Source organism: Mercenaria mercenaria, unplaced genomic scaffold (assembly GCF_021730395.1).
Source record: "Mercenaria mercenaria strain notata unplaced genomic scaffold, MADL_Memer_1 contig_4763, whole genome shotgun sequence".
NCBI classification, from domain to species: domain Eukaryota; kingdom Metazoa; phylum Mollusca; class Bivalvia; order Venerida; family Veneridae; genus Mercenaria; species Mercenaria mercenaria.
Window position 1 is genome coordinate 1 of NW_026463016.1, and position 12,745 is coordinate 12,745.

General features: G+C 38.3%; 1 protein-coding gene across 1 annotated transcript; it reads left to right on the plus strand.

Moving 5' to 3' along the window:
- The first annotated feature begins 540 nt into the window (after positions 1–540).
- On the plus strand, positions 541–1,170 carry LOC128554156 (3'-5' ssDNA/RNA exonuclease TatD-like). Its single transcript, XM_053535405.1, has one exon. It carries the CDS (start codon positions 541–543, stop codon positions 1,168–1,170), a length of 630 nt encoding a protein of 209 aa, XP_053391380.1.
- The last annotated feature ends 11,575 nt before the right edge of the window (positions 1,171–12,745 follow it).

Genomic DNA, 12,745 nt, shown 5'->3' on the forward strand with positions numbered 1-12,745 from the left:
GATGACTGGACGAGGAGGGTAGTGAGGGATGTATCGAGGGAACTGGGGCTTGTAGTCCCAGAAATCTTGTCGCTGTTCCCATTGAACTCACAGTTCTGGTGTTCCACTGCTAATAGGAGGACAGAGTTGAGGCAGCGGCTGCCACGAGAAGAGTCTTCATCACCAGAGAGAGGGGAGGAGGCTAGGAGGGAAGTAGAGCACGCGATGCCCGAAAGGGAAGAATCTGGCAGAGTGGAGGGTGTTGTCGATCTGGAGGTCACGCGCGGAGCTCAGTCTGGCAATCATATTGTGTTCAGCCCAGAGGGTGGAGCCAGTGTGTCGTGAAGAAAGTCCCTGTCGTACAGAGGCACAGGCGGAGAATCATCGCAGGGGATAGAAGTTGCCCTCGAGGGAACCATCTCCGAGTCAGAGGCCATGGATGTTGAGGTAGCAGGAGTGGCCGAATGTGTGGAGCAGGCAGAGAGTTCTGCGGAAGGGGGAGAAGAGGGTCTCGGTTGAACTGAGCCCATAACCAGGGTTAATACAGAGACGGCAGAGGGAATGAAAGGTGCTTTCGATAGCCACTTTCACATTGATAGACTGGGAAGGGAGCTGAGGTTAGCAACGTACAACCTCAGGGAGTTGCAGGGGTCTACTCAATCAATGGATCAGAGCAATTGCGTCCATCTCTGTGGTGCAGTGGCGAATTTTTGTGACCCAATCACCTACCCTTCACTGGAAGATGTCAACTTCCTAAAAAGCCGGGGGATAGTGACCACTGTAGGTTTACATCCAAGGCACGCAGCGGGGGTGAGGCCAGCAACGATCGCTAAACTACAGGAGATGCTGCAGTGGCCAGAAGTTGTAGGTTTGGGAGAGATTAGGCTGGATCACACGGCTCCTATTGAAGAGTGGGCAGTCCAAAGAGATGTTCTAGCAACAGCGTTGGGCCTGTTGGAGTCACGTCATGTGCTTGTGCTGCACTGCAGGGGGCGTCATGAAGGGGAGTTTTCGGAGCTCCTTGCATCCCTCTTTTATCAGTGTGTTGGAATTGTGCCAAGGGAGCAGAAGATCCATCTGTACTGTTTCCAAGGCTTGAAAGAGGACGCGATGGACGGAACATTTCGTAAATGTTCACTTTGGATTTACCAATCTCGTCGCAAGGAGGAGGTTTACCACGGGACATACTGAAGCCTTGCGAAGTGTGGAGCCCTCCAGGTTACTGCTTGAAACCGTGAAACTGACGCCCCATACTTTGCACCTCCAGGGAACAGTATCTCCGCACCCTGGTTCATTGGTATGACAGCGGCAGCAGTGGCGAGATTGTTGAACGAAGATGTGGAGCGGGTCCTTGCAGTCACCACTAGGAATGGGGTGAAACTTTACAGTCAGTAGAGGTGGAAAAGGCGTTCATGTCGTACATGCTCGCAAATGAGTTGAAGGTAGATGTTTTCTTGCTTCGTCCTTGTAGGTTGAATCGAGGAGGAAGTTGCCTCGTAGGCAACTTGCAAATTGTCAGTTGCTTGCGGGTGTTTGCATTTTTAGTACTGGTTAAACTTCCAAATGGCTGGAACTGCCCAGGGACGGAGTGCGTTGAACTGACCGCCATTGATTCTGGATTTCTTTTGACATAATGGCGTACAAATTTCCACATTTCTCAAATTCATGGGATGGGTATTTTGGAGTTTTTATTGACAATTGGGTTCAAAATTCTAATATTTGGATGGCATATTTAGCAACAGAGTAGGCTACACTCCTTTTGGTCGTTGACCTTTTAGTAGAATATACGGTACCGTACCGTGTAACGGGTTTTAGCGTCGAACATTGGGGATTCTGGGAGACAGCCATCTTGGAGAATTGTACATTGCATGCTTTGCAGCTGCGAAACAGTATTTAAGGGTTTTTAGGGGATTATTAGGGTTATAGTCACGCGTGTGTGGTTAATAACAAACGGGGCGCTTTATCACAAATGTGATTCATGCCTTCACCTGGACTACGTTGACATATAGAGCAAAACAACACAGAACCATAATCCAGGAAATTAAAAATGATTTAAAAAGTCTCATATGCACAATTAAGTATCAATATTGATCATTGCTGAAAGTTTGAATAAATTATATGAAGTAATGAATGAGGAATTCAGATCACAAGCATTTCTCTATATATCATATAGCTTTCCAGCTATATTGCGAAAACGGCGTTCCATAAATGCGAAAAACCAATCACATATCGGTAAAAAATCATGTAATATCACCCATTCCCCATGTGCTACACTACTTGTTGCATTCCAATATACCTGCAATAAATGTAAGCAAAGAAATAGGTGAGTCGTTGCATTATCATTTCATTGTTATGGCTTCATGCTACTTATGCTATGAAACATACGCAACAAAATCAAATCCGAAGGGACATATGAAAAGACACAAAGACAAAATTCTGCAGTGTAACAAACGTAACAAATCATACTGTTCTGGCGAGCTGATGCAAACCTTCACGAAACACGGAACCCAATGGTATGTCCACAGCGTGGTACGCTTTTTTATTACAACCAGTATAATTGTATACCTTAAGGATCAGTACTACATCATTTCAAGTTCTTAGATAAATTGATACCATCCTGTTTGTTCATCTAGTCAATTTCCATATACTTCAATTTAATAGTAACATATGGTGACATGACTCTTATCAGAATGGAGCATTAAACATCTTTTTGGTCATGCTATTCTTTGTGTTGCCACCAATTATCACTATTTGATAGATAGATACGATGAGTAAAGGTATGTTTCCCTTGTAAATTGATGAAAACGAACACAGAAGAAAAGCCCGAAGCTCTTATGTTACTGTATTTTGCCGTCCCTAATCCTGTGTCTCCTGCGTTACTGACCAGCACGGTCATGATTCGCCTTACATTGGTCTTCCAAGAAATATAATTAATCATTTATGATAAAACGCCAGTAAACAAGAATACGGGATAGACTTTAAGTTTATTAATTACAACCGATTTCAGGTATACTCGACATGACTAATCTCGCGTCATCACTAATTTCGCTACCTACGTGGTGTTTATATGTCAAAGTTTGTGACCTATTTTACGTATGCTTGGGGAAAACGTTCTTACCTGCAGTTACCATGCTAAATATCTGTTACTATGAATTAAAAGCGTATTTTTGCAAATCTATCGCAAAAAAAAATTAAAAATATTCATTAATTAAGCAAATATTTGCAGTGTTTACAGATTTGTCTACCTTCCGTTCGGCATTAGTCCTCATTAATTAAGCAAATCTTGTCTTGTTGTTCGTATTCTCCCTCTTTCTGTCAGAGGCACCGCAATAATGCGTCACAAAGTATATAATATATAAGTTTATGTATGTGTCAATTTAAAAGCTTCGTGCACTTGTTGTTTTGTTTGTAAAAACAAAAACAAAGAAAAAGAAACATTTGAGAAATCTCAGAATTTCATGTATTTCTGAATTTGGCGATAACTATCGAGTATTTAAAATGTTCTAGTTTATTTATTCTTTTACTTTATAAATGTAGGTGTTTGTGATAATTCTTTCTCTGTGAACTGTAAATTGGAGCTAATATCATCTTTTCTTTGAAAGGAAAAAATTATACTCCCTCGATAGGGCCTCAGCTAGCTGGCCAGGATAAGAGTAAAAGTGTTGCGATATATATCGGAACACTTTTACTGTGCTGATATATATCACAACAGTTTCTTTCTAATGAAACTCTATAGAGATTTCTGTGTTGATATATATCGTAATAGTTTTGTAAAATATCAGCACAGATTTTGTAGTATTAATGTGTGTTACCATGTTTAACATACTGCAAAGATCAAAGGAAAATTGCCGCACTATGCGATAACACTATATAACTCTGCGTAATTTACATTATAGTATGTCCGTGGGCGGCCATCACTCCAGTTGTTTAAGTATATGTAGCCTTTTGACATGGATTTTAAAGAAAAAGTTTCTAGAGAGTTCTTCTACTGTGGCGCTAATATCACGTAGTTCAGGAACCATTACAGCAACACACACAGGGTCGGCAATGAGTTTTAGAAAACAGTCCCAATTCTTGAAATACATAGACCATACGTCAATATCACTGTTTTTAGTTATAATGTCTCTGAGTTGAGTAAGAGTAGATACACGGATACTATGGAATGCCGGACATCTTGTCACTATATGTCTAATATCTTCCACGCCCAGTTGGCACAGACGGCAGGTTGGGTCAACAGTCTTATTACTGAATACATGCTTACTGGATTGGAGCATGTATACATACGCCCGTCAAAAATCGCGCCTTGATGACTGCTTTCCTAACCGCTGCCACTGTTTCTACATTCTGCCACACCAGATGTGTAGATCCGATAGCAAACGATGAATAGACAGGTACCTCAACGTTTTCTTGGCTTTCACATCGTCGACATATACCCTGGTCCAGTATGCCTCTATAGCTTTCCTGCACATGCTCTTCCACTGTGATTTCCCAATAGCAGAGGCGAAAAGCGAACTTAGGGTCGGCAGATTATATTTCGCAAGCACTTGGGCAATGGTGTAGAAGAAACTGTATACGTTGTCCAAGCTGCAAGCCAACTGGCGCTGTATCATTTCTTATAGACATTTGTTATCACTACATATGACTGAATGAATGAGGCTTAGTTGCTTCTTATGAATTTCAGCTTCGATAGGAAGTGCTCCCAAAAGCAGGAATACTGCAGAGGTGGTGGTTCGTTGGGGGTAATGACTGTATTTGTCGGAGAGTTCGATGATATCTTTCCATTTGCTAAAGCTGTGTTTTATTCATATGAATGAATTCAAGACCGTATAACATTCGCGGAAGAATATATGCTTTGTATATGAAATATGATACTTTTGGGTTCTGCCCATTAGTTCCATGAATACCAGTGTTCATTAAAAGATAAGCTGTTCGTCTAGCTAGACTAATTCTCTTAGTAACATTTATTTAAGATTCCCTTTAACCTTGTCGTGAGAGCCCCAGGTGCGTTGAACTACTAGACACTGTTAACTCATTTCCAACTAAAGTCCACATATCTTTTTCATCTGTCTTATAGTCTGTGAGCGAAGTTACTTCCGTTTTCATTGGATGTATTTGGTACCTATTGCAGGACGAGTAACCCCCGGCTTCGCCGAACATTAACTGTAGTTCATCTCTTAATCTTGTGAGAAATGCTACGTCATCTGCGACAGTCGGGCTGCCGATATATACTGTACCCAGACCAAACCCAAGCCTTTTATTCTTCAGAATGTCTAGTAGTGGATCGATGTAGACCTTGTATAAATGGGTCGAGAGTATCCCGCCTTGCCTAACACCTTGATTTATCGGAAAATCTTCACTGCAGTATCCGAACCATTTAACTTTAGAAGAAATGTTAGTATACAAATCTTTGATGATAAGCCAAATGTCTTTCTGGATCCTCTTGTCAGAGAGTTTATCGAGCAAAATTGTGTGATGAACTACATCGAACGCTTTCTGGCTATCCAACGTAGCAAAGTACAGAGGTTAATGGTTATAACGAGCTTCAGCTTTCGCTTCACTGACTAGTAAAGATGCCATATTCGGCGACAGACCTTTTGTAAACCCAAACTGGTAAACAGATTGTCCAAATACATATGATACGGTTATTCCCCTGTAGTTTTCCATACATTTTGAATCTTTTCCCTTTTTCAATACTGGAGTGATAATTCCGGTTTTAAAAGTGGCAGGCAGCTTTTTCTCCGCCAAAATTTGATTAAATAAGTCAGTTATCACTGGTACAATGACGGGTTTGGATGCTTTAAAATGTTCCGCAGAGAGCCCATACTCATCCAGAGCCTTTCCATTATTCAGCTGGTCAATAGCTATATCGACTTCAGACTCTGTCACCTGAACATCTGTTTTTGTATCACACTGATACCTATTTTCAGTCTCTCCTACGCGTACATTACACAATTCTAAAAACACATTGTCATAATTCTGGTCTTTTGGTACTGCTAGATCTTCAAAATACTGGGCAAAACATTGTCTCTGCTGATCTGTGTCAAAATATTTAACTCCCTTCACTGCTGGATACAAGCCGACCCTGATTCAGTTTTCGATCTACTTCTTTTAATAAGTTGATAAAATTTCTGATTAGTTGGGTTTTTCATAAGAGAGTCATAAAACGATTTTCTTTTCATCGCTTCCAAGGTGCGTTGTTGACTGCGTAATGCGCGTTTAGCTAATTTGTTTTCCAGAAATAATTGCCCAAAGCGAGGTTTACCCGAAGCTTCCCATTTCTTGTAAGTTTTTTTCACTGCTTTCATACAAGACAGCGTCTCTTTAGAGGCTGGGCGTTTAGACCCTTTAAATTTCAATATTTTTGAAGGTACTGCCTGATCCGCTGCTGCTTTCAAGCATGTAGTTACTATTTTAACAATGTCATCAGAATCTCTCCTTTCCTTATTATTGAGGTTTGATTGTACATGTTCAGTAAATGAATCTTGATCAAGTTTATTCCATGCATACACTTTTTTAGGTTTACTTTGCTTTCTTTCAGCGTGACAATGTGTGTCCACTAATTCAACAGACAACTTCAGGAGAACTGTCACTGGCACATGCGAGGATACGTTAACCGCGTCCTTTTCGCAAATGGAATAACTGTGTATGAGGTCTGGACAATCTGAAAGTACATAATCGATCTGTGAGGTAGCGTAGCCATTAAACAGTCAAAACCAAAAATTTGACCCACTTTAGAAAATTCCTTGTCGCCTCCATTCTTGTTCATCTATTACAAACACATGATGAATAAATACATTGGAAAGAGGTTTTTACTTTAGCCAGGGCATATTCTTTGTTTTTTTAACACTTTTAGTCGATCTTTTTTGTACTTTCTATGTGCAGTAGGATTGAAATAAAAGCTTTCTGCTCATTTCAGCCATGTCGCCAAGTATAATGAGCCAATCAATAACTCTATTAATAGCACTGGAGTACATCTGTGCACCAAAACTACATGCAGTATTATGAAAGAGGGTTCATTATAATTGCGGAAGAACACTTTCAATAGCATAAGCACAAAATGCATTCATCCCGATCAAAATTATTACTGTCGCCTAAAACATTTTTCACCTAACATAACAATAACTAATATATTAGCAAAGGATTTTGAAAAAGGTATAGATGTGACAAAAGTGACACAAACTGTCGTTAAATGTTATAACTTTATTAAAATAACTCCCTTGTTACTATCTGATAAGTAAATATTTCTGATATTATCGTTTCCAGTTCATCTTTATTTTGTCGCGATTTAAAATCTCTCCTCCGTAACGGGGACTTCTTCAAATGTACGTGATAACATTTACCTTGAATGCATCAGTAAGAAAGCTTGTTTTCAGTATATGCCATCAAGGTATCGAACAGTTATCAAATATTGAAACAATTTTATCTCTTCCGTAACGTATCACTTCCGTCACATAACATCTTAGCTGTTCTAACTGCCTACTGAAATGCGGAAAGCACAATTAAGTTTTTCTCATGCGTCACTCGAAGGAAGCAGAGGCTGATCTGCAAAGACTTTTAAGTGTAATTTTAAATTATTGGTGGAACAGTATTTCAAGTAAATGAGGTAAGTTCATAGTTGTATACAAAAAAACATTCCACTACATTATGTTTATGAGATTATGTTTTAAGGTGTTTGAATGTGTTTTCTCTGCTTTATCAATTCGGTTTGAACGTAAAACTATACATAGAATATAGCACTGAAATAAATATGCCTCTTTAAACATGTCCGTTACGGAGGCGATAACTTGTTCGTAAATTCCAGTGCGACATTCAAATTTCATACATGAAAGTTTGGCCAAAGAGATATGTCAAAACTGACTCAGATTCAATAAATATATATTTTTTCTGGCTATTTTATCAGTAGAAAAGTGATATAGAGCTTGATTTTTCCCACAATACCATTATGGAGGTGAGATAGGTCGTCTGACTGCATTGAACTTGTCCTTGTTTAGTCACTGCACCCACTATGATCTGGTTTTAGTAATGTTCTCGTCATTATGTAATATTTAAAATCTTACTAATTTTTTAAAAAAGAAATGTGCCTTCGGCGACCACATGTTTTATTCTGTTACCGAGAAGATATTATGTTACGGAGGTTACATAGAAATTTTATCATTTATGTAGTTGAAATAAGGTATTCTTAGACTTGTTTTAATTGTAATTAGGTTTCTCTGAATTTCCTTTTCTGACAAATTTGACTATTTTTCTTCCATGTGCAAAAGAAGATATAGTGGCATATATGACTTACAATGATTTGAACAGACTTTATCAAACCAAGTCTGTTATTATTTTAGTTGACTGCATTCTTTGCTTTCAAAGAATCTTTACAGAATTTATTATCCGATAGAAACTGTTGTATGCTGAACGTCCGAAACATCGTTGTAACAGAATAAAAGACAGAAAATGTTAGTAAGGAAACGTTTATTAACATTATTAACTGAATCGGAATTGTTCAGAAAATGGTAGAAAAACACACTAATATCAGAAAAGTAACCGAAAATGCAAAAATGCAAATTCAACTGTTGCTGACAAATCACAGAAATTTGTGTGCGAGGAGAGACATCTGGATGGCTGCGTAATTTAAGACATGGCTCATGATAAAGTTCTAATTAATTTTCTTACTGGTTCTTTGAAATATAGTAACAAATGCAAAGTCCCATTCGTCCAAGATGTAAAAGAATAAAAGAAATCAGACGTATACAAAATAGTTGATTATTTTGAAAAGAAAGGAACATCAGGAAATGTTCGATGTTCCGTTTGACGGAGACCGTAGATAGAATCAGAAAGCCTGCATCATAAGAGGGCTTTATCACGCGAACTGTTTCTAAAGAGCCCTGGCATTTTACATTATGCTCATTAATCTTTTACACACAGCAGTTTGAGTCTAGGCTTAACTATACATGTAACACAATTTCCGTAACGCATTATCACTTCCGTTACTAGATGCTCCAATATTTGCTGTATATACAGATTTTATATAAAGCCACACATGGTAGTTTAGTTTAGTTGCTGTTTAGTCTTATGCAGGTAATTGTTTGAAAATGTACTGTTTCAATGGCTGTCTCTTTAATGAAATGTATTGATTTTGAATTTATGTTAGGTGACAGGTTTCTAATACTTAAGCACTGCCAGAACTGTAATATGTCAACTTATTGTGTTGTGTTTTAATCAGTTCTTTAAAACATTTGATAAAGTTCCAAAACCATGTTCCCATGGTAGAAAAAAAACAACAACAATATATTCTTTAGATTTATGTTTTCATTTCGTTGTAAATTTTATCACTTCCGAAACGGAGTTGTATGTTTTTAGAATCGCCATTCCAGCACTGTGATATACGTAGCACATTCGCAACTTTTTGTGTGGTGTTAAGGACATTCAAAATTGACAAAGGGTTGCAAATTTTCCTCTATACGATGCTCAATTTAATAATTATAACGAATGTAAATATTCAGATTTTTGTTTTAAAAATACAGCTTAAACTTGTCAGTCATATACCTTTATTCTCTCTCGGTATTGATGGTAGAAAATGTCATATTGATTGGATTGTGTGTCGGACGTGTTTTTCAATTTTGTTGCATTAAAGAGTTTCTTTTGAATAAGTAACTGCGTTATTGTTTAATTCTTAACATCCAAAAATATAGATGGTCACTAAAATCTATCCTCCGTAACATGAGTAAATGCACATATGTATCAACATTCGATATTTTTTAAACGCTATCAAGCTTGTGGTAGAAATTTTTCAGAGACAACCAGGAGATGTTGGACTTTTAAATAATACAAGTTAAGAACTTTTATTTAACATTCACATTTTTTAAGATTTTTCTAATTGTAAGTGGGTCAAATTTTTGGTTTTGGCTGTAAAGTGCTAAAATGTAGGTTCTAGATTACAATTTCCACATGAGAGCATATGTTCTTTCACAAAGTCTTTTAGCATAATGTCGTGTTTGTTGTTTCTTTTTTCCAATAAAGTTCCATTCAGGTCACCACATAGGATAATGTTGCGTGATTGCTCATATCTACTGACAATGTCATGCAATACATCCAGACACTCATGTTCCGATTCCTGCTTGTTCGTTGGCATATAAGTATTTATAAGACATAACTTCTGACCAAAGCCTAATTCTAGTGCAATTATACGTTCATTCCCAACATTCAATTTAGTAACTCTATCTAATAGTTTATTAGACCACATGATTGCCAGTCCAGATTGACCACGCGGTATGTTAAAATGTGAAATTTGTTCATTTGAGTCATGACATCTGATATGTACATAATTTTTTTTTTAATTTTGTGAAATCCATTCTTTTTGAAACTCCCAGAGCCAATGCTCTTGTAGACAAATAATGTCATTTTGGGAAAACAATTCTTCTAAAAATGTCTTATTGGCAATTACGCCTTCAATATTACTTTTAAAGTCGAGTTATCTCCCCGCAGAGTTCAACCTCGAGGACTTCCATGTCTGGTGGCGCTTTCTTTAGGCCCGGTATGCATAAAAATCTTTCTTTCCAGGATGTTGCTCTGTTTGATGGGAACTATCACGTTTCTCAGCACCAGTGTCATCTTCCTCTCCTGTTATGTTTATTTTCCCAGTGTCTGTAACCTCGTTATATGAGGAGCATTCATGCCTGACATCCAGGCCCTGCGTTACTGATGGAGCAACACTCGGTGTACGTTGTGTAGATGTCTCCTTCACCGGTGTACTACCCATATTAATCATCAGACAATCTGTAAGTGCCCTTGGAAAGGGTCGTTTACTAGAAGCTCCTTCATTTACCATTCTTTCTTCTCTGCATGGCTGTGGTCTCTTCCGCCTTTGTTTGGATACTATCTCAGAACCAACTTGGTGTCTTGAACCTCTCTGGAATCGATCATCCGGAGCGACACGGGGTCTGTTCATGTCTTGATCTGCTGTTGGTTTACAGGCACTACTGGGACATTCTGGGAATATAGCGGGATATTAAATCCTTGTCTTGGGAGGTGAGACTGGTATGTTGATTTGACCTGGTGACCTAGTTTTTGACCCTACATGACCCAGATCCAAACTGGACTTTGAGATCATCATGAGTAAAATTCTGATTAAGTTTCATGAAGATATATCATAAATGTGGCCTCTACAGTGTTAACAAGCTTTTCCTTTGATTTGACCTGGTGACCTAGTTTTTGACCCCAGATGACCCAATACCGTACTCATCCAAGATTTTATTGACGGTAACATTCTGACCAAGTTTCATTAAGATTGGGCCAAAACTGTGACCTCTAGAGTGTTAACAAGTTTTTCCTTTGATTTGACCTGGTGACCTACTTTTTAACCCCAGATGACCCAATATCGAATCCAAGATTTTATTGAGGGTAACATTCTAACCAAGTTTCATTAAGATTGGGTCAAAACTGTGACCTCTAGAGTGTTAACAAGCTTTTCCTTTGATTTGACCCGGTGACCTAATTTTTGACCCCAGATGACCCAATATCGAACTCATCCAAGATTTTATTGAGGGTAACATTCTGACCAAGTTTCAATAAGATTGGGCCAAAATTGTGACCTCTAGGGTGTTAACAAACTTTTCCTTTGATTTGACCCGGTGACCTAATTATTGACCCCAGATGACCCAATATCAAATTCGTCTAAGATTGTATTAAGGGTAACATTCTGACTAAGTTTCATTAAGATTGGGCCAAAATTGTGACCTCTAGAGTGTTAACAAACTTTTCCTTTGATTTGACCTGGTGACCTAGTTTTTGACTCCAGATGATTAAATATCAAACTAGTCCAAGACTTTTATGAGGGTAACATTCTGACCAAGTTTCATTAAAATTAGGCCAAAATTGTGACCTCTAGAGTGTTAACAGTCAAATTGTTGACGACAGACGCACGGATGGACTACGACGGACACAGGCCGATCACAAAAGCTCACCTTGAGCACTTTGTGCTCAGGTGAGCTAAAAAGTGCTTAGATTTAGTGGAAAATGTATAGCAACGAGTATTTCATAATTCTCGGAGCACATCTTGCGCTATATGCCGTCCTTGACAATGTCGGATCATTTTCAAATAACAGAAAAATGGAATTTTCTAACCCCAAATCACCAATACCGCTCCATTTGATCAGAGATCCTGTGTTACTTTCAAGGTAACGGTTGGACTTGGTGTACCAGCTTCAAAAGTAAATATCTTTGCAGATAAAGCGAATTGGAAGCTGTGGTTCGAATAACTACAGAGAAATACTTTAACTTCATCATAGAATATTTCAAATATTTCAGGTTTGCGGATAAAAGAAAGATTATTTGCGGCCGATTCATCAATGACTCATTCTTGTCGGAAATTTGCACTTTTTCTGCAATTTCTTGCTGGATAATATCCTGTTTCTGCCATAATTTCGTCGGAAGAGTCCTTTTGAAACAGAGAATCAATCTGTATAATTGTTTCTGTTAAGATATTGCGGGAAAATGTAAAAATCAGGCCAATACTCACTTTTACCAAAATAGGTGCATGTATATACTGTACTGTCGTCGGTGAACGGACTATACATGTATATACTGTACTGTCGTCGGTGAACGGACTATAAGACGAGTGGTGATCGTGCTGATTTAACTAAGTTTGCATCTTTACAGAAGCCAGACTTTATTAGTTCACCCGCCTCTACAGGCACTAGAAAGAAACTCGCAGAGGTTATTAAAGCATCAAGGAAACCGCAAATTGATAACTCTCTGAATGTTTCACAATTTCAGATTC

What these genes read in the sequence shown, in the direction of transcription:
- LOC128554156 (XM_053535405.1), top strand. Translation starts at nt 541, where the DNA reads ATGAAAGGTGCTTTCGATAGCCACTTTCACATTGATAGACTGGGAAGG.